Below are 25,436 nucleotides of genomic sequence, written 5' to 3' on the forward strand. Positions count from 1 at the left end.
AGTAACACAGCTAAAGCAACTTGGAGAGATCTGTTTGCTTATGAATCACTTTTAGGTTTTGTACAGACACCATGTAAAGTCCTTTGACAGACTGAAAATACGTTGTGGGTTTGTTGTTTTTTTTCCTAGCTGTTATCCCTTTTCCTGGTATTCATTTTCAACTGTAGAAAAATCCCCAGGGTTTTAGATTTGGTTTCCAGCTGAACTTGAAGGTTTCTGTCTCCAGAGAGGCTGTTTCCTAGCTGCCCGTCTCCTCAAATTCACTGTAGGGGGATGAAGCTGAAGAGGTTTTAGACTCTCCATCACTGTTGCACTCCCGCGGGGGACCAGGACTGGGAGCTTCCGGGAGCTCCTTGGCAGGGAGCATTTCCTTACTGTTAGACCCTAAGGGATGGCAGTCCAGCAAGCTCTGCAGGTGTTTGATGTAGCTTATTGCAGCTCTCAGGGTCTCCACTTTGCTGAGGCGCTTGTCAGCAAATTCCTTGGGCAGGTGCTCTCTCAGGCGTGTGTAGCCCTCGTTCACGCAGCGCACCCGCTGCCTTTCCCTCTCGTTCCTCTTTCGAATGAAGGCAGGCTCAAAGGAATAGTCATAGACACCCACGTAGCCAGGGAATGGGATGTAGGAGATGCGACCCGCGTGCCTGCTGTAGGCTTGCTCCCAGTAAGACGGGTCCAGATGGAAGGGAACCCCAAAGGGCTCTTTCAGAGGGACCCCATGGGGATGCACATGGCTATTAGCCAGGGATGTAGCTCCTGGAAACGCAGTCCTGTTCAATAGTCCATCATCATCTTTATTGCTGTCCATGCTGCTTTACTTTCCCACCGGTGGAATGTCAGTTCCTGAATTTGGCTTCCAAATCTTGTATCAGTCCAAGCAAGGAGGAAACATTTGTATAGGTACTCTGCCCTGCAGGCTGCGATTTCCTCCTGCGGTATATAAACACTCAGATCTCAAAGCACTGCTAACGAATCATGAGGTCCACTCTGTGCTTGGAAATCAGCTCTAAGCCTTGTTGTTTTTATAGATGTAAGTTGCCAGCTAATTTACAGACAGGTTTTGAGGACCATCACTCCAAACTTTCAACCCTTCTTTTCCTCTGATCTTCATATTTCAAAAGATAATAAGAGGGTTCCTGTGTATTCCTTTTTCTCCGCTTGAAATTATGACCATAAGAGTTAATGCCAAACATAAATAATCTTCCAGGCTCTAAACACTTCTCATGTATTGTAATCCACCGTATCGTTTGATATAATTGTCTCCAAAAGATGGGTAATTTGCAAAGTTTACAGGGATCTTCAAAGTTTTGGCAGAACTCCTCCCTTTCAGGAACCAAGGATCTTCTGTCATCTGAAAACTACCCAAAGGCTTTTCACAATGAAATCCAAAAGACAACTGCAAGCTTTGTTGTTTCGGCTGCTCTGGTCTAACTGAAACAGCTCACAAGCAGTTTGCAAAACTTATATGGCATGTCTCTAGCGTTCTGGGGAAGCTGAGAAATCTTCAAAGGAAAGAGTGCTCTCTTGTGGTTGCAAGTCATGTCAGATCAAGAATGCATACGTGCAAGCACAAGCGGAAAACTGCTTTCTTTGCCCAAAGAGAGACTTTTTCAAGAAATGTGAGTTTCATACATTGAACATGAGCATTTTCAAAAAATCTTCAACATTTTGCGTGCTTCTGCTCATTGCAGGAATGTTCTAGTCCTCACTCTAAGCACCTACCTCAGATAAACGAATAAAAAGGATGCCTTGATTGCCCCCTGCGTAGCTACTAGATGTTCACATAGATATTGGCTTACCTGATGGACCCGACACACTGCTTTAATTGGGGAGCTGAAAATCCCTCTTGACTGTGCCAGATCTGTGCTGCATCCTCCAGTTTGCCTGTAGCTTGCCAAGGAGAAAAGGTGGACAAAAGACAAGGACTTCTGGCAGTATACGGGCATAACGTCCTCATCCATGCCTTTCCTCTAAAACATTGTATTGTGTTAGGATCTTCTTCTGCAGCAACTGGAGAGTCTTTGACTTTTCCCACGTTGTTGTTCAAGAACTCCATGGTTATATTTTTTTCTGAAAACAGGTCTTCACAGTTAACTGAATTTCCTTTTTTTTGCCACTAACAGTTTGGGGAGTTGAATGTTTGGTCTGGGAGAGCTGTGGGAAGGGACAGACATGAAAAGTTACAGGCACGTAGGCTCTATAAAAACTGTTCTTTTGCTCAAAGTGAAAGTTTCCACCCTGTTCGGTCTTTCATGCCAAACTGCCTCAGAAGCGTGAGTAACTGAAACAACATCCTCCACTCCGAGAAACACATCTATGTCTCTGCTGAGTCAGAAACCAGCAGCAATGACATCAGCATGCATTTTCAAGTCAGCCTTTGTATCTTTGCTGGCCTATTCTGCAGCTTCAAAAAACAATGGCAATCTTCAAAGTATGTTGAACATACCAGCAGACCGTTCCAGACAGATACGAGTGAGAAAAATCCTGGACTCTGGTTTATGCCAGGGGCAAGATCAGCACCAAAATGCTCAAAAGCCAGGGCAGCTATCCATCTACTTTCGCCTCTGTCACTAACCCGGCCGAGCAAGAGCTGATGTTTGAAGCTGAAAATTTGAAAATTTGATGTTTGAAGCTGTCGCATTACCTAAGAGTTAGCTAATGCATTTCATGTGGGGTTGAGATCTTTTCCAGTCACAGCTAAATGACTTTCTAAAATATGTGCCATAGCTCAGAAGAAAGGTATGGGTGTAAGGCAAGAATTATTGGGGTATGTACAACTCATTTCAGTTCAAATAATCAATAGAGCCTTTCTGCCTTTCAAAAATCTTTGGAAATGTTTGAATAGTATGGGCTTCTCAATATAAGCTATAAGCTTTGCTGTCAGAAAGGTCTCCAAGTAGAAAGGTTTTCAGAAGTGAATGCTAAATGAAAATAGCTCATTCACTGTAGCACTGAGGCAGGCCAGGACTTCAAGTTTTCTTAAAACAAGAGGATGTTGGCCTTTATGCAAATACCTGAAGTAGGAAAAGGACATTTGATTTGCGTCATCATTAGATTTAAAATGCTGTTCACTGGCGGCATTCCCGTAAGGAAAAGGAAGCATGCCTCTTGGGGGGTCTCAGGTGCCAGAATGTTTCACAGCTCTCCATGACCTTGCCAGAAGTCTAGTTAAGTTCAAAGGGCAGGGTTACATTTCAGTTCTGTCATGCAAACACCCTATTCCCTGCCACCAGACCTCTTTCCTATGTTTACTGTAAATGCAGGTCACTGGCACTTCCCAGAGTGTCAGAATTGCACCTGCGCTAAACAGACATCTGCTCCTAATACAGAAAAATCCACGTTGTTAAGCCTTTAGAGAAATACATGAAGAAAAATTACAGGTAAATGTTGTTTGTTAATCTGAATGATTGAAGCTGATCTCATACCAAATGCACTCTGTAGTCTGATTTTGTTTCTTGTGCAAGAGAAATAAGAAAACATGCCACAGGCTTTTGTTGAACGTCATAGCTTGTTGACAATCTAATGTCATGTGCTCTGAACGGGATTTGCCCCTGGGCAGGGAGCCAGCGCAAGGCCAACACGCCATATGTCTCGCTGAAGGTCCCTGTTGAGAGCGCGAGCGCGATTCAAGCAACGTATCGTTCTCCTACCAAGCTCTGCACCACGTAGGCCCTTCCCAACCTGTCTGCACATGCAGACTCGGCGAAAGTAGCGAGACTAGCCCACCAAAGGGTAAGGCTAACACGCATTCTTTCTAATTTTAAGAGTAGGTGAAGACTACACGGGTAATGTCCCTCTTCTAAGAAAAGCCTTTGATCTTAAACTGTTTCTCCAGTTAACTCTTCTTCACATCTTTGTCCAGACCATGCTTTGACTCCAGAATGCAATATCCTCCATGCTGATAAGAAGCAGATGGCCTGGTTTGCTTTCTAGGTGGTACAAATCAGGTGTTACTCACTGCTCTACAACGGCAGAAAAGTCCTGCTTTAAAACTGTTGCGCAAGGATATTCAGGCTCTGAGATTCTGGAAGTTGCGCTGTTTCTATTCATATTGTATGTTTTACTTTGTTGGTTTGGTTTTTTTTTTTAAATACAAAATTTAAATGGGGATGCTGAGACATTCCTTACATACTCCATTGCCTGTGGCATTCAAACAGGTTCCCTTCCTTCTCTCCTTCCTTTTCCTTCACTATACGCACTTAATTTACCCAGCCAAAACTAATAGAAAATACTTCTGACATACTTAAAAATAAACTGTTGAGGCATCTTCCTTCCAGATATAACTTAGTTGTGGTTTTAATTGCATATATCCTAACACAGTAACTACAAGAATGAAATCTTTGTACATAAGAACCTTCAACGTGTTCACACTCCCACAAGAATCATGAATAACACTACTGACATTAAACAGTGATTGCTTTGAATTACTTTGAATCACTCAAAGCAACAGATTCTCCTTGACACCGTGTCCTTCTGCGTCTGAAATGAAAGTCGTTGGTGGAAATATTGTAGTAGAAACACAAGAGTTAGCAAGCCCACCTATTTCCCAAGATGATGTCTCAACTATTTTATCTGTGAACACACTACTGAGAAGGAGGAAGAAGAAAATACATCAGGAGTCTAAGAAAAAACTTCTTTAAAAACAAACCCTCACAACATTGCTCATTTATTATGTTTTACTATGCTGTAATTATACTAAATTCTACTATTTATTATTCATATCATAGTTTGTCTGGGCCGCTGCAATTTATTAACAGATATAAAATTGTGAAATAAAGAGTTTCTCATGTAAACTACATACCACAGAATTAGAGTAATAACTGCAATTTAGATTGAGATTCAAAAATATAAGATTGAATAGTTTTGTGCCTCTCCAATTCTGTTTATTCCTCAGCACAAGCCATCTCTCTCCAGTTCTATAGCTAGAAGTGAGAGCTGCACCTAAACTACCCCGGTTTCATACTGGGATTATCACCAAAATACAAGCGGTGTATAACAGGCCAATAAAAGGTGGAGGGAAATTTTGCTTTTTGATGTTAAAATGGCTGGCTTCGACCATCGCTTTTTGCGTAATCTTCATTCGGTGTCATTCTGCTCACTCTGAAAAAGAACCCAAAAGCAGGTTTGCAACAGCAGAAGAGAACTGACTGTATCGAGATGTGGGCATGGTCCAGCAGGGACTCCTGCTCATGCTGCAGAGAAGGACTGAAGCATGCTTACTGCATCTCTCTCCCTCGTGGTTTCACGAGTCTCCCTTATCTTTCAGTATGTCTCCAGGATCTGAAAACGACTTGAAAAATAGCTCTGCAATTTGTTCCTCATGCAGCAAGTACTGCTATAAATGTCAATAAACTAAGCTTTCAGATGACATAGTGCAGTTGTCTTATCAAAACGTTTCACATATAATAAAAGTGTTTGGTATATAAAAAAAATCTTCCCTTGCAGTAGAAACAGTTCTTGAATCTGTTTTATCACAATACCTTGGGTGTGCAGAGTACATCTCTGTAGACATAGATTAATTTCTCATTCGGTGACACTTCATATTATCACTGGCTTCCTTTGATACTTGTGCTTTAAACTGGTAGTTAAGATATCACTCGTTCAAGGGAGTAAAGTGACTACAAAAAAAGCTGGAATCTCAGAGGACTCATGTTTGACAGTAGAAAAAAACACTCTTATCTGCGTATGACTACATCCAATCTGCCTCACAGGCTCCAAGTATTGCTTTCAGCTCAGACAGTTGAAATAGAGCAAGGATTTCAGCACCAGGGCAGTTCTGCCGTAGAATTACACTACCATAAGTGGCACAAAGAGAAGCTGAGGGCTTGGGATAACCCAGCATTTCAAGACAGAACTGAGATGTATTGAGTGTAACTGCGAAGTTGTAAGGATGACAACTGAAAATGGAAGGTCTCCAGCCATCTCCTATGTATTAGGGAATGCAATGCGAAGAGAGAGACTTTTGGGCTTGTAATCATTACCTGTAGTTTCTAAGAAAGATGTGAAGTACTAGCACCCACCATGTGAGTATGTGTTATTATACACATCAAAACGAAGCACAGGTAAACCCGCCATCGCAACCTTAGCAGTCCCTAAAAACCTGAGGACTTGATGAGTTCTTTCTTGACTTGATGAAATAATATTTGTGGGCCAATACAGATACACTCAGTCCTGGTTAGAGTAACGATTATCTGACTTAGTGGAGAACAGGTTGTGGGATACGCGGTGAACTAAATGAGGTCCTGCTTTTGGTCACAAGTGACAGAGACCTGGATTTATTTTGCCTAAATGTACTCCTCTAGAAGTTACACATTTAGACTAAACTAATTACACAGGTCCCAGTTACAGGCCATAGCCACAGAGAGGCAGCTCCAAAGGGTATTCTTCTCACACATTTCAGACACCTACCTCAGGGTAGGATGAAGGGCTCTCTGCAGCAGCCTATTTCTGTCAGCTAGAGAGAGAGCTTGAAGAACTAGCACATACAGGGCATCTAACTTTCTGACAGCTAAAGCCAAATGAGAAGAGCCTGTTTCCACGCCTAGAAGAACTGATGGGTTTATGCTGAACTGGAGAGACCCTTCCAGATCCTACGTTTGGGCTCTTTAGGTTCAAAGGTAGCTGGCAGAAAAACAAACCTTAAGTTTCCTTCTGTGCACACATCCATCCTATCAAGGGATGTCTCATTAAACGAGGCATCATTTAAGTGTCAGGCACAATCAAATTACAGAAGCGCGTTACGGTGTTTCAGGAAACACCTGTTCACTTCAGGAACTTGTAAATTGATTTGAGCAGCATATGTGATGAGCATCCAAGTGTCACAGGTGAAAGTGAGCTACAAAACTACTTGTGCACAACGAGATTCTTTCGCAATGTAGCCTTAGTTGGAAGCGTATGGATGAGTCATAAGTCACAGATAACTGAACAGCAGCTGATGGCCAGAAGGTAGCTGAGGAGTAGGGCCTGATAGTACCCGAAGACCACCGTGCCCTTCTGAGAGAGGCAGCACACGAAACCATGGGCTGACAGCAAGGGCTTTTGGTCACCCGCCCAAACTGGGAATGACGCCTTACGGCTACAGATCACCGGCCGAGATGCTCCTCCGGACGGGGAGAACCGCTGCCTACCTGGGCAGCTTCCAGGCCTGTCCTCCCACCCCAGTGCCACCCACAGTGCTGGCAATAATCTGGGAATAAGGTGGGGAGGAGGCAGTGAAACGGGCCCGAAACGCCGCCGAGGTTCACGGCGGGCAGGCCGGCCCCGGCCCCGGCCCCGGCCCCCAGCGCGGCGGCTGGCGGCAAGCGCCGCGGCGGCTGACAAGGGCCGGGGAGCTGCCGCGGCGGGCAGGCGGCTGCCGGGAGGCGAGGAGTGGCCCGCTCTGCCGCGGAACCGGGCGGACTCCGCAGGCAGCCCCAGGCGGGCCCCTCCGCGCCAGCACGGCGGGCGCAGGCGGCCGGGCGCGGGCCGGCACCCAGCGCCGAGCCCTGCCGCAGACGCCGCCGGACCCCGGGGCGGCGGCGCCGCTTCCTGGATGTGGCGCGCGGCGGCGGAAGCAACCCGCGACCGCCGTCCCCTCCCGCCGCCGCCGCCATCACCACCGCCTCCTCCTCCGCGCTCCCCCGCCCGCCGCCGGGCCCACGCCGCTCGGGGCCCCGCCCATGAGGCGGCGGCGGCGGCGGCGGTGGTGGTGGTTGCGGCCGGGCCGTGGCTGGGGCCGGAGCCGGGGGCAGGCGCCTGCCTGAGGGGCGGCGGCGGCGGCGGGTCGGGGCGGAGGGCCCTGATGTGGCTGCGGCCGCTGCCGCTCCGCCGCCGGGAGAGGTCCCGCCCCGGCGCCAGGCCCCATGCACCCCAGGTGAGCGCCCGCGCGTCCGCCGGGTCCGGGGCACCGGGGGCCGTGGGAGCGGGCGCGGCGGGGGACGGGCGACGGGCACCTCGGGCCTTGCGACCGCCGTGCGCACCCCGGCCGGGGGCGGGGAGGGGAGGGGGCCCTTAGAGCGTTCAGCCCTCCCGCAGGCCCCGGGGCTTGGTCCCGGTGCTGCGCCAGCCCTCGGTCCCGGGGCGGGGGTGGCGGATCCCTCCCTCGGGCATCACCACCCTCAGCAGGCGTTTGGGCCGGGGGCGTCCCCCCGCCCCGCCGGGCAGCCGAGACCCCTTGGCACCGGCCGCGCAGAGCCGTTCCTGGAGGGATGCGGGGCGGTTTGCGCGACCTGGGTTGGAAAGTCCGCGATGTGAAAACTCGCTTGAGATGAAAGTCAGCAACTCTCTGCGGCTCAGATCTTCGGGTTAACTTGCCCGAGTTCGGTGTGTTTGGCCCTTTTCCAGCGTGCGTAGTACCTTTCCTTACTGGAGTGGCGATCCATGCTCCAGCCCTCCGTCCGCGCTGCGAAGCTCGGGCCTGCTGCTCGCGGAGGGCATGCGAGAGGCTCGGGTCAGCCTGGAGGCCGTGCGGTGGTGGTGCCGGGGCTGGGACTGGGGTGGGGGCAGCCGGTCTTGCTGGCCCTGCGAACCGCTGATTAGAGCCGGTGTGTGGGCAAGAGCACCAGGGTGGGCAGAGCCGAGGCCAGGCAGAGCTTCTGTTAGTTAACCCATGGGAGGTGACGGTGTCTCCTTGGTCTCCCCAACCCCTTGAACTGGTTCAGGCTGCATGTGCAACTTCAGACCCCAGAGGATGGATGTGCCCTGAGCTGGCTCAGTTTATCCCAAGGCTGGAGATTTGGGTTGCCAGGCTGCCTGGCAGCTTTGGCAGCTCTGCAGCCACTCACGTGGTGTGCGCCCACTTGAGTACCTTGAGAGGTGCAGGCACTCAAGAGCCACTGGTCAATCACTGTGAAATAACATGCCATCCACAGTTCCAGTTTTTAATGTGATAGGAGCGTGTGCCATGTCTGCAGAACCAGGCTGAAGCAGCCTGTTAAAACTCCATAAAATGGCTATTCTGCAGAGGTGATTCTTGTCACTGTTGGCCTGGTTCGAACAGATGGTGAATTAGAGGTTTTGTGTCTGCTACCGGTTTTAAGTGATCTTTCCCCCTTCTCTCCGCTGACTTTGAACATGAATGTGGTGTCCAGAAGCCATGAAATATAAACCCGATCCCATTGTCCGAGTAATTCTGACATTCAGCTTGCAAATTGATCTGTGTTCACAACACTTTAATCAAGGAGTGAGACTTTTTCTGGATGGCAAGGAGAAAGCTATGGTCTGATTTGTCTTTTTGAACTGGCTTTTTAATCCTGGTTAGTGCTGTCTATTATGGTCAATATGTATTGATTACGGTGTGATCACAGCGTGACTGGTTGATGTGCTGTATGCTTAGCTTTCTAAGGCGGGGTTTTTACGTGTCAATATTTGATTTTGAGATTGTTTGCTCAGCCCTTCCTCAGCACAGTACCATCAGTAATCAGGAACGCTCTTGCTTCTGTTTCTCTCTCTTTTTTCCCCTCCCCTCTCTGTTTCCTGGCCCCAGGATGAATGACATGAACTTGAGCCCTGTAGGGATGGACCAGCTGACCTCATCCTCAGTGAGCAATGCCCTGCCAGTCTCGGGGAGTCACTTGGGATTGGCAGCGTCACCCACTCACAACGCCATACCAGCACCAGGTAATGGGAGAAGTTCCCACAGAGGGTATTGCAGCTCATGCTGTGTATTTACTGTCATGGGAATGTTCGTAATCTGGTAGCAGTTGCTTGCTCTGATAGTGAGTCATGTCTTCAGCAGGTGAGGTGATGTAGAATTGGGGAAGGGAAGACCATAAACCGTTACTTCCGTGGGCAAAGCAAAAGGGATGTGTGCTTACCAGGCTTATTCCTTAGAGGGAGTCTGATTTTGTTCTAATGGAGTGGTTTGCACTGTGGGTGGGTAGTAGCAGAATCCTTTGAAATATGAACTGTAGCTGCAAATCTGTCTCTATCTATGTCTGTCTTCACTCGGGTGAAAATAATGACTTTTCACCTGTAAATCAAAACTTTTCCTAGCTCTTTTTTTCAGGGAGCTACACAGACAAAATTCCATTAAGATGGTAAAGCAGAAGCAGGCCCTACGTAATGTATCCAAAAAAGATCTAGCCACATTCAGGCATGCCTCTCAGTGCTGTGATAACTGTGATCCTTTCTTTGAAGCTTGCCACCTTACTTTGACAGTACTATACCATACTTCGATAGGGAGCTCCTGAGGAATTAGTAACCTCTTTGTAAGCTCAAGTAGTTCCATTGGATTTAAATGGGCATTTTCTTTTGCAGGCTTGCCTGTTGCAATTCCAAACTTGGGTCCCTCCTTGAGTTCCTTGCCCTCTGCTCTGTCTCTGATGCTCCCAATGGGTATTGGGGATCGAGGAGTGATGTGTGGTATACCAGAGAGAAACTACACCCTACCTCCACCACCATACCCTCACCTGGAGAGCAGCTATTTCAGACACATTCTACCTGGTAAGTGGCCTGGTGCTGATGGATGGGAACAGAGAGAGAAATTGTTTTAAGAGCCACCTGTTTCTGTCCTGAAGCAGGCAAAGGTGACTCTTTTGTAGAGCTGTAAATTCCCTGAGCTTGTCTGGAGTCTGTTGTGTCATTTACACACCTTTATTTTCAGGTCTCTGTTGCTGTATATGTGTACGAAAAGAATTGCAGGGCACCTTCTACTTAAACCAAACCTCTGTTTGCTCCTCCTGCTGCTTTGTGTTTAAGATTGACAGAAAACAAATCATGCCCAGTTTCTACTCGGGTAGCTTGTAGTTTGAAAGCTGCTGCTTTTTTTTTTTTTTCCTGTAGTCTGAAGCAGTACTTAATATGTGCGTAATACTAGGTTATGGTAGTTCAGAGCTCAAAAAGAGCAAGCCATCAGCTGAAGAGTTTGGGCTCTTTCCCACCTCTTTAACCCATAGTATAGTTTTTCTTCATTTTTGTTCAAAGTAGATTTCCAAAGGCCTAACATACTGATTTCTACTTGATTCCTCTCTCACATGTGCTTTAGAGTATAAATGTAGAATTTTACATGTTAGTATATGAAGACACAGAAATTTAAGCTTTAAACGTAGGCCTCATTTTGTTTTGTAGCTAAGATTGACAGGGTGGCAGGGGGTAAATGGAGCACATAAACTTCTTCAAAGTGCTGTTAGTTCAGTCTAGGTTAGGAAAAGAAATACAGCAGCCCAGATCTCATCCAGCTACCTGTTGACTCGTGACTGAACTCGCCAACTGCTTAGGAGTAACCTTTCCTACTGCATTACATGCCTGCCCGTTTTGTGGGCAAAGAGTAGAGGAGGAGACGGCGCATTTGAGGACCAAAGGTATTTGCCATTCTTCTGAGCTGGAATAATTTATGCAAAAATATATTTATTTCTTTCCAGACTGCTTGATGTTTAGTCTGATGTTTCATAGGGCTCTTCCGTCAGTCATCTTACTGCCTTCAAGGATCCTGCTTGTTCAAGCCGCAGGGCAGCATCGCATGCAAAATATTTGATGCGGCTGATTAAATTAAACTGTACGTTTCTTGGCTTAGCCATTTTTAATGCAGTTATGCTGCAGAAGGAGTATCCATGCTTGCATACTTGTAATAATGGACACGTTTCAATGGAAAACTTTTACAGAACAAATGGCTCATAGGGTTCAAGGCCAAAAAGAAACATGCTGACTCAGATCTTGCAGAATCTGCAAAATCTTTCTCTGTCTCCCCTGGAAGTACTGTTTACTTGAATGTGCTGATGTATTTCCTCCAAAGATTTTTTGTTTTTTAGCTTTGTTCAACAAGAGAAGTTGGTAATATGTAAATACAGGTTGGTGTTACTTCATATCTTAAGTTCCAAGGTTGTTTGATGTCGAGAAGCTCTCCAGAACTACCAGAAAATATGTTAGGGTTTCTGCTTTAAATTTAATCAGGCTCACGATACCTTTGAGAGACCTTGGTCCTTCAGGATTGCAGTTGATGATCTCTGAGATGGACAGTTGTGTCACTTAGTCTTAGAAGAAGGAAGTAATCATTGTTAAAACTGAAATACCAAAGCAAAAAGGGTGTTTCTACTTCTCCTAGCAAAGATGGATGAGGGATTATCAAATGTTACGTTCCACTAGAAGTCCTTCACCCTTTGTGAGCTATTTCTTGAGAATGAAATATTATGCCTAAAATGTGAAGCACCTCTTTCTGATTCAGTCTTCGTACTTAGGAGCCTAGGTTAGATGCTGCCAGAAACTTGGCTGTTCAGAGTTTGACAAGTAACTAGAGACTTGCTCTGTTGGGTGGAAGCTCTGCATTTATTGTCAAATGATACTTTGATAAGAGTGCTTGGTTGGCATATGTTTGTGAGCCATGTTTCAGAATGAGTGGGTTTTAACTGGACATAATGTAAAGAACACGTCTTCAGGGATCTAGGTCTTAATGTACTGTGCTGCGATGATGGGATATCTTTGTTCAAGTTTTGAAAACTGATGTCATCTCACTCTCTTCTCTTTCCTCCTCTCTTTCTATTAGGTATCTTATCTTACTTGGCTGACAGACCTCCACCTCAGTATATCCATCCCAACACTATAAATGTTGATAGCAATCCAGCGTTGTCAGTCTCCAGCAATCCCTCAGCCCTAGATCCCTACCAGCCCAGTGGAACCGTGGGGCTGGAACCAGGGATTGTCTCCATGGACTCCCGCACAGTGAACACGCACGGTGCTCAAAATCTGCATCCTAGTGACAGCCATGAGGTAGCGCTGGATACTACAATCACTATGGAGAGTGTTTCGAGAGTAACCAGCCCCATCTCTACAGATGGCATGACAGAGGAGCTTACGATGGATGACGTAGCCGGGGATCATTCGCAGATCCCGAATGGCTCCCGGAGCCATGAACCTTTAGCCGTAGACACGGTGGGGAGTAACTTGACGTCGGATGCTGTGGGACACGGCGGTGTCATTCCCATTCATGGTAGCACTTTGGAACTCCCTGTCGTCATGGAGCCCGACCACATCGCTGGCCGGGTGACAGGAATGTCGGACAGCACACTAAATGACTCCATTCATACTGTGGCCATGAGCACCAACTCCGTGAGCGTGGCACTCTCTACCTCACACAACCTGGCTTCCCTGGACTCGGTAGCCTTGCACGAAGTGGGCCTCAGCCTCGAGCCGGTGGCAGTGTCTTCCATAAATCAGGAAGTAGCCATGGGGCCAAGTCATGTGGATGTGTCTGCAGACAATCTTGCCTTCGTACCATCCTCTCTGCAAATGGAAGACTCCAATTCAAACAAGGAGAACATGGCAACCTTGTTTACCATATGTGAGTGGGCGTTTCCTGGTTTCTTGGGGTAGAGTCTGTTATGTAGCGGTTGTCTAGTGGGATGACAGGACTCTTATTGCTAGTCTTACAGATTTCTGCTGAAAGATACTTAGTCAATAAGTCCACGAAAGTTGGAATATCTGCAGTTGCAGATTAACCACACTGAAACGACAGTAGTTGGAAATAGACATAATAGACTGTTTTAGCATCGTTCTCTTTGTGTCTGTCTCCCATGTTGCCTTGAGGATGGAAGCTGAGTGCTTTATGAAGCTCTTGCCTTTTGTGGATATGCTGGTATTATCCTTTGCAATGCGACTTTTGTTTTTTAAAGTCACATCACAAATGACTTTTCTTGCTCTGTCAAAAAAAACCCCAACAAATGCCACCACAAGCCATGCATTTCATCAAGTGGGTATAGTTGTTGAGTACGACATTATGCGATTTTTGCAAAATTTTTATTAAACTGTGATCAATTATTGTGAAAAGGTTCTCAACAGGACCTGCTGGAAACAAGAGCAGAGAGGGAGGGAAATTTTTACTATTTCTAGTTATTCTCATCAAACGACTTCAGTCCACAGTTTAGTTGATCTCCTAGGAAGAGAGCAGCACTGGAGGTTGTGCTCTCTCCATCCTGTCATCCTTCAAAGAGTGATGTTTGGGAACTGTGAAGTTCTTATTTGCTGGGACAGAGATTTGAAATTCCACCTGCAGCATGCCTGGCTTCCCGCCTCTGAAGCGCCAGGCCAGCTTTCATATTCAGTTTTATTAGTTGTGGTAGCACTGCCGAGTGCTGCCCTTGCACACCATCTGGCCCTGCAGCTGCCAGAGCCTTGCGACAAGCTTTGCCTGCAGAATGTTTTTTAAGAAATGGAAAGAGATAGTGCCTTGGTTAGCAATAAGAGAGGTGGAGTTTAGTGACTAATCAGACATTTGAATTGAAACTTATTCTGTGGGTGATAAAATGTAACTTAAAATCAGGTGGGTGTAGAACTATGATGATTTGATGCACTCAGAAGTATTTACAAGCAGCTGTTGCACGTTGAACAAATAATGATCAAAATGCTGTGATATACAACATGCTCATGGTGAAATGACTTCTCTCATTCACCTAAGTGAGATTTGATGTGCCAGCTTATTGTCCCTATACTTAAAATAGTCCTAAGATGTTTCCCAGATGACATTCCCCATTGGTAGGATGTTATAACGGCTACTGCATGCCTATAGCTTTCCTGTGACTTGCAAAATAGATCTTTGACTTGGGAAGGTTTACATTTTAACTTCTTGTTGTTTTTAAAATTCCCCTGAATAAAACATGAATTTGTGTTGGGGTAGGTGACAGCAAGGAGCAGTTGTTGTTTTAGACCCTCTTGGTAGATTTTCCTCACTGAGAAAGGCAGGAGTCGGGGCCTCTTCCAGAAAACTTCTTACACCATTGCTAAGCAGGAAGAAAAATGTGTGCCTTTGCTGCAGTCCTAAATGTTTGTGAAACTTTTAAGCAGCCCCGTTTTTTGTCATCTTTACTTACAGTTCTGGGTACCCAGATCAGAGAAGTAATCACTGTGATTTTTTTTTTTTCCTCCCATTTTTTGGCAAGGACAGAAGTGGAAAGGAACCGGTATATTTCATTTCCTATAAAGCGTGGGCTTTTTTTTTTTTTTTTTTGACTTCTTAAAAATTTATGAATCCTTAAGCCTTTCCAGGTGGAAATGTCACATGCCTTGGACTCCCTTTTCTTCCTCTTTGCCTCTGCTTGAGGGTAGTTCACAGACCTGTAGTGGTGTTTGCTAGGCAGTGCTTAAAAACAAGTGTTCCAAATAGTGTTTCTCATTACTCAGGTCTGGTTGTTGGTGGTGTACTCCTATGTGTCACCTGTGCACATGAAGCAGTGCTTAAATAGGCTCTACCTAATAATTTTCTGAGTACCTTCCTATCTCTTAATTATGTTGTTGCTCAAACTGTGCTTTATGTGGGGTCAGATTCTGGTACCCTGATGTATTAAAGGAGCGTCCCAAAAATCTCTTCGGACAAGTAATAGTGGAATTGCTGTTTATGCCTGCTGAAGACTAGTTTGCGGAGAACCTGCTTAATTATCTGAGCACCTTTCTTTAGAAGAAGCATGATTTATCAGGAGGGTGGTTGCTGAGTAGGTGTTGGTTGCTCCATTGGTAGAGAATTAAATTGACGTAGTTTTTCTAGATCAGAGCATTATACACCCTGCTTTTTCTGGAATTTATTAGACTGAGGACTTCCCGTGGTTTATTTTTCAGCAGTACTTATGCTGAATGACAGCTTAGGAAAGTGATGCTACCAATTCTTCTTGGACTTTCATTTTTTTTTCCATTCAGTGGCATCCCATAGAGGTGTACTGTATCAGTTTATTGCAGTAGGTCCTTCAAAAGCAGCAGTGAGGTCAGATTTTTGCTGCCGTGAAGATCTGCATATTGTCTGAATTTAAATGGTGATAAGGGGATTTGTGGGTTCAAATTAAAAAAAAAAATAGAAGACCTTACTGTCCCTTTACATGAATATCCTTGAGGTTCTACATGCAATAAATTTCTTGTGTTCCTCGTAAATTCCAAAAACATAACCAGTTAGAAAGTGTTTGGTTTGGTACGGCTTAGATTTTTCGGCCAGTAACGATCATTTCACTGGTGATAAGAGAGAAAATGGCTTTTCCATCATCAGCTTTACTGCCAGCTCTGGGAAGACTACCATCAGTTTTGCAGTAGTTCGGATGAAGAGTGGACTCTGTCCCAGTGCTAGCTAGGCCCCTCAGGGATAGTCTAGAGTGTAGACAATTAATTTACCATCCTGAAGGCTAGTGGAGATCCTCATGTTTCGCCTGAATTGGGTAGGAACAGTGATGTGTACGTTGGTGCCCACCTGACTGTAATAATATGGTTTATCTTTTTCTCGGTAGAAGCTAATAAAGCGGGCGAGTTAAACCAGATAGAAGCAGCCTTTGGCAGGAGTTGAGCTAAAACCTATCGGTAGGGAGCTGATTGCACCGTGGGGGCTGTTGCATCTTTTTAATCCCTGTTGTCCCTTCCCCTCTCTGCAGGGTGCACGCTGTGTGACAAGGCATACCCATCAGACTGCCCAGATCACGGGCCCGTCACCTTTGTCCCTGACACCCCGATAGAGAGCCGAGCCAGGCTTTCTCTCCCTAAGCAGCTTGTCCTCCGGCAGTCTATCATGGGAGCTGAAGCGGGTAAGAATCAGACTGCTATACATTTCTATGCAGCGGTTTAAAATACACTTACTGCCTGAAATCTAAAACCTTAGGGATTTTAAGGTGGAAAGAAACACTGCAATAAAGAGGTGGTTCCCTCTTCTGTAATCACCCTGGCTTACATTGTGCAAGAGCTTCTTGTCATCTGCTTAGACTTCAGCTAGAGTCTAGGGGGTGCTGCCACAGAGCGTTACTGAAATGCTTTGTAAGGTCAAGCCCAAGCAAGGTATGGTGTTTATTTTTATCGTGTGCTAAACAGCCCAGCCCAGCTGTGATAAGAAAACATTACAGCAGTTGCAGTTTGGGGGAAGATAATAACTAGAAATAATGGAGGAGATTTCTGCCTGCTTGTTCATCAGCTTGGTTTGCTACCTGTGGGTCTTCTGGATGCTCTCATTGGAGAATTGATCACGAGTGCCTCTTTTTTATTTCCTCCCCCCCTCATTTACGTTTGGCATGTAGACTGTGACCTTGTCATTGGATGTGGACCTTGTTACTGTATTTCACGCCATTGTCACCTGGAAATCGAAGAGTACAGTGCAATACCCTAAGGACCTGAAGGCTAGAGAAGAATTTGATTATTGGCTTGCTTAGCGATGCTGCTTGTTGAGAGTAGATTACATCTTTTCAAGCTGCACTAGTTTCCAGTTTATTCCTAAAAGCTATTTAGTGTATTCATGTAGACATATATATATATATATAAATGTTTAATAATAAATAATATACATGCAGGAATCCCTCTGCCCATGACAGAAATACAGCTGCCTCTGGGGAGAAATGCAGAAGCTGCTTAACAATGCCCAGCAACAATTCTGGAAATTCCTGGGGATTAGGTAGGCAAAATGTAGTTACTGAAACTAGTGTTTTCTGCTTCTGCAGAAAGTGCCATGAAAACTTTAATTGGTACAAGTGGCTAGGATCTTAGTTCTATAACTTACTAAAAAGTAAATTACCTGCTTTTGACAAACAAAATAAATATTTGTAATTAAAACAAAGCGGCTCCCAGTAGTGTCATGTGGTGGTGGTGGTTCTTGTCTCTGCCTTAGGTGTGTTTTACATGTGAAGTAGAAGCTTTGATGATCTTTTGCCTAGACATTACCCCTGGAGCGTTATCTCATAAACCTCCTACCTCTTTTGTTATGCACGATTGGTTGTTTAAATAATTGATTTCTGCAGAATTTGGTCTTCTGCTGATAGGTGTGTGGACACGAGAAACCATTCCTGTACGGACTTGTTTTGGACCTTTGATTGGGCAGCAGAGCCATTCTCTGGAGGTGGCTGACTGGACAGACAAAGCAGCTAGTCACATCTGGAAGGTCAGTGGGTGTTATGGCTCACAGAGTCTGCAGGCATGCCTTTATGCGGTGAGAGCCACCACAGGACACAGCAGCTTTAACATTATCATCCTTGTCAAAAATCGAAATTAATGCAGTTCGATTGTTCAATATAGCAGAGCTGTATAGCATGTAATATGCTGGTAATCAATCCTGAAGTACAAGGAACTTCTTGAATTCCTTTTCTTTTAAAGGGCTGTAAGTGGTTGCCAGTATTTGTGTGGAGCTGCAACAGGAATTGTACATGAATTACTAGGCAGGACTTGTTTGTTTTGTACATTTTTTATTGAAAATTCCCCCAGGTGATGAATGATTTGTTTTAGGAAAGCTGCTTTAAAGCGTTCTTTTTCACATCATTTCGTGTTCAGAAAGTAAAATTGATCCATATAAATAAAACATGTACTGCTTGCCCAGATATTATTATTCACAAGACTTGGCTTGTAAGAAAAGCAGCCAAATGCATTTCTGCTGGGAGCTAAAGATGATGTGTGGGAAAGATGCTGATAAACAGTAGCCTCCTGGGTAGCAGAGAGGTCAAGATTCCTGTGTGAAGGGGAAAGTAAGAACAGGGCTGTGGTCTTGCAATGGCAGTGGAGCCTCCTGGTTTATTCTAGATAAACACATCCTTTCTTTATAAGTAAAGAAGCTGGCTTTCACTGCATTTGTTGCTGTGTCTTGTCCTAAGATTGCATTTGGTTTTCCTGGTAGATCTATCACAACGGTGTCCTGGAGTTCTGCATCATTACAACTGATGAAAATGAATGTAACTGGATGATGTTTGTACGCAAAGCCAGGTGAGAATCACCTGTACTGTGCTAAGTAGCTTGGAGTCTGAACTGCTGGCTCACAGGAGGCTGTGCTGGAGAATGTGCACTGCTGCACTGGCTGCCCAGATAGGTAATGAGCTCGGGACCAAGGGACCTTCTGGAGTTATCCAGGCATCTTGGACTGATGGGAAGAATGAAATGAAGCACCCAGTAGAGAATGTTACGGGAGAACCATTACGCATGCGGTAGTAAAACAGCCCCAAACCTGCCCACGTTCTTTATTTCCCTTGTTCTAAAGCTTTAAACCAAGTTCTTTTTATATTAGCTTACTGTGTATTAGTTTATTATTGCCTTCTCTCTGTCTCATTCTTTTTGAATATATCTGTGAAGATCATGTTGATTTTTTTTTAACATGTTTTAAGCAAAGCATCCCTGGGTTCTTTTGGTCAAGTTCCAAGCTCTTAGAGCTTAAAAGAGCTGTCCGTTTCAGTCTTTCTGGAGCCTACAGTGAAAACTGTCCAGGCTGACTTCAGTATTGCTCCATATGTGGTCCACTGAGAAGGCTGAACCTTTTGTATTGCTCTGTGACACAAAGTAGGTTTCCCCTGCAGTTCATTTCATTGCTCCCATATGCAGGAGTCAAGAACTTAGTGCTTGATCTCCCACTGCAGTGGGGCAGAGCTTTTGCTAGTTTCAGATACGGGGATGAAAACATATGCATGGTACAACTTCACAAGATGAATTACCACTTCTTGGAAATGCTTTTCAGGAGTTATTTTGGAAGATAATTTTGCTTGAAGACTTTACTGATATTTTTTTCTCCCATATGTGTTCTCTATTTCTTAAAGGAGTTAATATGAAAAAAAAAAAAGTGGTTTCTTAAGAGAGCATAAACTGTCTTCTCTCAGCCCACTCCAATGTCTATTAATAACTTTCTCAGCAAGATATCGCAGTGGCATGAAAAATGTATCGTTTGGTGGAGCAGATTGGCTCTCAAGGTCCGGTTTTCCTTTACTTTCCTTTAATAAAGAAGGACAGAATTGAGAGATACGAAAGTTTTTATAATGTGCCGACAAGCATTAAGCTTCCCTCATTACCTATTTATAGGAATTTCCTTTTTTTTTTTTCTCTCTCAAAAAGTCATTATTTCTGGAGGGCTTTTTTTCATAACTCTTGTTATTGCTATAGGAACCGGGAAGAGCAGAATCTGGTAGCTTATCCTCATGATGGAAAAATTTACTTTTGCACCTCTCGAGACATCCCACCTGAACACGAGCTTCTCTTTTATTACAGTCGGGACTATGCACGACAGCTTGGTAAGTAAGAGCTCCCCTTTCTTTGTTGGTTTTGTAGGGGTTACTCAGCTTAAATTCCTTTTTAGTGCCATCTCTGGGCACTGTGACTTGGGAGTGCATTATATTCCTTCTCAGTTCCTAGTGGTGCACATCATAGTTTCGTTTTACATTTCCTGACTACAAGAGTACCATCATTTAAAAGAAACATTTCACTATCTAATTCCATTGATCAGGAGGAAAAGATCGCAGTTTCAAAGAAAAAAGGTTGGTTTTCTTCTGTTCATCCATCTGGTGCTAAGGGAGTTTTGCTAGCCGAAGATGTTCCTGTCCTCCCCTACCTTTGGTTGTGTTGATTTAGGTCTGGTGGAGCTGTGCTCAAAACCATTCCAAAGCTTGCCCCCCAAAACGTTTGAAATGGCCTACCTAAAAGAGCTGAAAAACAAGCACCGGAGCTGAAGGGAACAGGGGTAAAAATGTCTGCAGCTGGCTTTGCTTCTGCAGGCAAAGTGTTAACATGGATCATGCTCACGCTCTGTTAGGCCTTGCCGTGCCTCATTAAAAATGATGCTTTTGTGCCCAAAGGTGTCCCCGAACATCCGGACGTGCACATCTGCCACTGCGGAAAGGAATGCGCTTCCTACGCGGACTTCAAGGCCCATTTGAGCAGCCATATTCACAACCACCTCCCCAGCCAGGGGCACAGCAGCGGCCATGGGCCAGGCCATGGCAAGGAAAGGAAGTGGAAGTGCTCCATGTGCCCCCAGGCTTTCATCTCCCCTTCCAAGCTTCACGTCCACTTCATGGGGCACATGGGCATGAAGCCGCACAAGTGCGATTTCTGTAGCAAAGCTTTCAGTGATCCTAGCAACTTACGGACACACCTCAAGATACACACAGGTAAGGGCTGGGGACATTATAGAGATGCCTGTGCTAGGAAAATGTTGGGGCAGGACCTGTTCTCTCTGATCCCTTGGCCAGTTGGCAGGGCATAGTTTGCGTCCATAAATCTAAGCTCTTAAAAACATAGAATCATAGAATGTTTTGGGTTAGAAGGGACCTTTAAAATAATCATCTAGTCCAGCATCCCTGCCATGGGCAGGGACGTTTTTCACTAGATCAGGTCACTCAAAGCCCCATCCAACCTGAGCTTGAACACTTCCAGTGGTGAGGCATCCGCAACTTCTCCGGACAACCCGTTCCAGTGTCTCAGCACCCTCATTGTAAAAAAAATTTTTCTTTATGTCCAATCTAAATCTATCCTCTTTCAGTTTAAAACCATTACCCCTTGTCCTGTCACTATAGGCCTGGTAAGAAGTCTCTGTCTTTCTCAGAAGCCCCTTTAAGTATTGAAAGGCTGCAATAAAGTCTCTCTGATGACTTCTCTTCTCCAGGCTGAACAATCCCAGCTCTCTCAGCCTTTCTTCATAGGGGAGAGGTGTTCCAGCCCTCTGATTGTTTTCATGGCCCTCCTCTGGACCTGCTCTAACAGGTCCGTGTATGTCTTGTACTGGAGACCCTAGAACTGGATGCAATACTCCAGGTGGGGTCTCACAAGAGCAGAGTAGAGGTGGAGAATCACTGCCCTTGACCTGCCTTTCTAAGACTGGCAGCATCCTTGCCGTCTGTAGGAATGATCTGTAGTCTGTGCTGAGCCCGACTAGTCCTTGGGCCCTGCCTGAGCGAGTGCTGGTTGGCACGGTGTGAGACTGCACTGGGTTCAGTGGCGTGGCTGCTTAGAGAACAGGATGTAGACCTGTGTTCTGGCTGATTGTGCCATGTCTAAAAGAGCATTTGGCGAGTTGGAGTTGATCACAGCTGGGAAGAAGTGTCGGCCTCTGTCTGGGAGACAGAAACCGTTTGCTCCTACATAGCTGGCAGCTATGATAAACAAGGGTTCCCTTCTGTTCATGAGAAAAATCCAACTGGGTTTGAGACCTTTTAATGTGGACAGTTGTCCACTTAGTATGGGGCTGAAATCTTTCCCCTCTTTCCTACTTGAATTGTTTTTCATCTTAAGGAAATGGCACAGGAAATTGGTGACTGTGGGATCAGTCTGATGTGGATAAGGCTCAGCTCTGTCACTCATCAAAACTTAAGTCTGAACATGCTGTTGACTCCTGTGGGCATTTGGATATCACTAGAGGCTTTGGGGATAGAGGCAGAGTTGCCAGCAGATGAGTGAATGAGTAGTAAAAGAGGAAAACAAAACAGTGGAAGATTTTTCAGCTGTGTAAAAAGAGAGGAAATACGAAAAGGCATGTATTTAACACAGAGTGAGGATAGGGGAGAGCGTGAATGTCAAGTACAGGCCAGCAAGAGACAGTGCGGATGTTGTTACCCATTTTTTTTTTTCTTCAGTAAGGTTGAAATAGCAATTGGGAATCACAGAATGCAAATCACAAAGCTGGAAAGGGAATAAAACTGGAAGTTCAGTGCACTTGAGTCAAGCATGGGAAGCTGTGGGCTTAGCACCGAGGAGTTTTAATAAACTGATCAAGTACAAGTGGGGTATACACAACCGCAGAATACTCAGTGGGATAGGGATTCAGGTGGTATTCAAACTTAATCTGAATTCAGTGGCCTCCGGGGGTTTTGAACTATTTCTGGCAAAGACTAATAGAACTACAGATAAGTGGAAAAGTGGGATAAAACATAGAAGTTGCCAAAGAGCCAGTGAGCTTTGTACCTGTGTGTGTGTTAGATAAGAGAACTTGTTTTTCTAGACAAAGGCAATGCCATGCATCAAATGTGGCTGGGCCGTGGTAAGGCATCAGATACAGTTCCTGTGGGAAATTAGTGGAGATGGGGATGAACTAATGTACAGTAACTAGATGGCTACCGTGGTTACTATTAGAAAAGGAGACTACCGTTATTTTTACTGAAAAATTCATTTTGGATAAGCCTGCTCTTGTTAAGTGTTTGCCTGAATGTCTTTGCTGGAGAATTTACAAGTCTACTGGTGATGTTTTGAGATGCAGAACAGGGAGGCACAGTTGGTATAGACAAGAAGCAGAAAGTCTGTCTTACAGGAGAGGCTGACTGATCACACGTGCTGGAGGAAGAGGAATCAATGGTGTTCGGAAGGACAAAGTGCAGAACTGTGCATCACATAAAGGGCTCAGTGGTTTGAAACAGTAGCATGAAGTGTTTTTTTTTTTAGCCTGGGGGCATGGGGTGGGGATGAAAAGCTTTGGGAATGATGAAATTAAGTCAAATGCCTGTTTTTCACACAGCTAAATCTAGACTGTGACTAGGTAGGCCTTTATGCTGAGCCTGAAGGAACTGCAGGAGGGAGCAGGTCCCGTTCACAAAGAATCTGCCTTCCTTCAGGGTGAAATTTTATTTTCAGAAGCGGTCAGGTTTGTTTGCTTACTGTATTTCTTGGGACACTGACTGTCAATTTGTGTGTGCGATACTAGGTCAGAAGAATTATCGCTGTACCCTCTGTGACAAATCGTTCACCCAGAAGGCTCACCTGGAATCACACATGGTCATCCACACAGGGGAGAAGAATCTGAAGTGCGATTACTGTGAAAAGCTGTTCATGCGGAGGCAGGACCTCAAGCAGCATGTACTCACTCACACGCAGTAAGTGATCTCACAGAATGTGTTGGACTGGCCAGTGCAATAAATAATGAAGCTGAACAGCCCAAGAGAGAATGTCCAGTTTGAAAACAGTTTGGCCTAGAGACTATAGGTTCATCCTTGAAAATGACAGAGAAGTCAAGCTGGACAAATTCCTTGTTACTGGCTGAACTTGTCCTATTCTAGTGTCTGGAGTATTTGAATGACAGTAAATTCCAGGCATGCACCTTATCTTGTGAAGTGGCATGTTGGAGTGCTCATCGTTTCGAAGAGAGAGGGGGTTAGCTGATTTACATTTAGTTCTCTGCTGAGAACTGTTTCCACGTCCCAACATGACCACAAAAAAAATCATAAACTCCTCAATGCTATTCTCACCGAGTAGCTTGTTGGTGAAGTTTCCCTTTCTGCACTAGGAGTGAGGTGCAGCCATTCTCAGTTCTTACCTCCCCCCAGGTCTCATTCATGCACTTGGTCTCCTGCTCCTCCTGCAGAGAGATGCCCTCAGTCAGGGCAGATCCCCACCCCCAGGTCCTCCTCCAGCTATCTACGGGTCTCTCCCAGCCCCTGAAGCTCTCTGCCAGGTCAGATCTTTCCTTTTGCTGTGAGAATCTCTCCATCCTGTTTAGTTACTCCCAATCTAAGGTCCTCTGTTAAAGACTGCTTCCCCAAAGCTAGTCCCTCTGCTTATTTCGTTTTGAGCACCTGATTCTTGTACTCACTTGGAATCGATTGCTGCTTCTGTCATCCCTAGGACACAGCGTAGTGCAGGTAGCATGAGCAAGAGAGAGGCAGACAGACTTGCTCTGTTGCTTTTCTTACGGCCAGAGCCAGGAGCACTACTGCTGGGAGGTGCTTTGCACAGTCATCTACAGAATTTGACTGCTGCAGTCTGGTAAGCCTTTGCTTAGCACTTAGAGACCAAGGGTTGTTAACACTCAGCAGCTTTGTTTTCTTTTTTGTTCCTTTTTTCCCCCTCTGTTTACGAAGGGTAGGACAGAGGAGCCTAACCTTTCCACCACGGCAACATCTCTGCCCTTGCCACAACATGGAGCTTAACCAGCATTCGATCTTAAAAAAGAAACAAACAAACCCCTTGTAGAATTCTTTCTTCTTTACTTTATCACCCAGAAAGGAAAACAGTAGGTCGCAAGCTAGCAGCTAATCCTGACTGTTAATTAAGACTGACTTTTGCCAGTGATGGCGTGGGGGGGACAGGCAGAGAAGAGGGGCTTTGTGTACGTACTCTGTGCACAGAGAAAACCGAGCAGTGTTTACACTTTAGTGCTGCAGTAGTGGTGTTATTTCTAGTCTGCTACTTCTTCAAGTATATGGAAAGTAATATTTAGGAGTAAGACTGGCCCTTTCACCCTTGCTGTCACTACCACCCCACCATTTAGCACGGTACCTTGTAGGTAGTACAGCAGGAGCAAACTGTAACTTGGTTCCATGTCTTGCAGAGAACGGCAGATCAAGTGCCCCAAGTGTGACAAGCTGTTTCTGAGGACAAATCACCTGAAGAAGCATCTCAATTCACATGAAGGAAAGAGGGACTATGTCTGTGAAAAATGCTCCAAGGCTTATCTAACCAAATATCACCTCACTCGCCACTTAAAAATATGTAAAGGCCCCACATCCAGCCTGTCAGCCCCAGAGGAGGAAGAGGATTCAGAGGAGGAATTAATAGACTCTATGAGGACTGAAGACTGTAGGATTAACAATGGAGTCTATTCAACAGGTGATGCCCTCTCTGGACACAAATGAAGAAGAGAGAGGGAAATTTTCTTGGATGTTGAAACTGAGGAAGGAAAAAAAAACCCTCCGTTGTTTCCTCAATCAACAGCGTGTGTCAAATGAGGCATTTTCCTTCCGTTTTGGTCACCGCACTACCACTGCTTAATGAACTCTCGCCAGAACACTGAGAACGGATTGTGCATGTACAAGTGAAGAGTTGCTAAGAAGGAAATGTGAGGCAAG

General features: G+C 45.4%; 2 protein-coding genes across 3 annotated transcripts; one reads left to right on the forward strand and one right to left on the reverse strand.

Annotated features, from left to right (window-relative positions):
* Positions 1-238: 238 nt before the first annotated feature.
* Positions 239-805, reverse strand: ASCL4 (achaete-scute family bHLH transcription factor 4). The gene has a single exon (XM_009985191.1). The coding sequence runs from the start codon at positions 803-805 to the stop codon at positions 239-241; it is 567 nt and encodes a 188-aa protein (XP_009983493.1).
* Positions 806-7,838: 7,033 nt separating this feature from the next.
* On the forward strand, positions 7,839-25,223 carry PRDM4 (PR/SET domain 4). 2 transcript variants are annotated; one of them, XM_086610273.1, is made up of 11 exons: positions 7,839-7,849; positions 9,461-9,594; positions 10,234-10,419; positions 12,455-13,249; positions 16,311-16,460; positions 17,658-17,797; positions 18,524-18,609; positions 19,771-19,898; positions 20,460-20,774; positions 23,297-23,465; positions 24,920-25,223. In XM_086610273.1, exons 1-11 carry the CDS (start codon positions 7,839-7,841, stop codon positions 25,221-25,223), a joined length of 2,418 nt encoding a protein of 805 aa, XP_086466399.1. The 2 variants fall into 2 exon arrangements, with proteins under 2 accessions (XP_086466399.1, XP_086466400.1); XM_086610274.1 differs by having other exon boundaries at positions 17,679-17,797.
* Positions 25,224-25,436: the final 213 nt, after the last annotated feature.

This window comes from Tauraco erythrolophus, chromosome 4 (genome assembly GCF_009769465.1).
Source record: "Tauraco erythrolophus isolate bTauEry1 chromosome 4, bTauEry1.pri, whole genome shotgun sequence".
Taxonomy (NCBI): Eukaryota; Metazoa; Chordata; class Aves; order Musophagiformes; family Musophagidae; genus Tauraco; species Tauraco erythrolophus.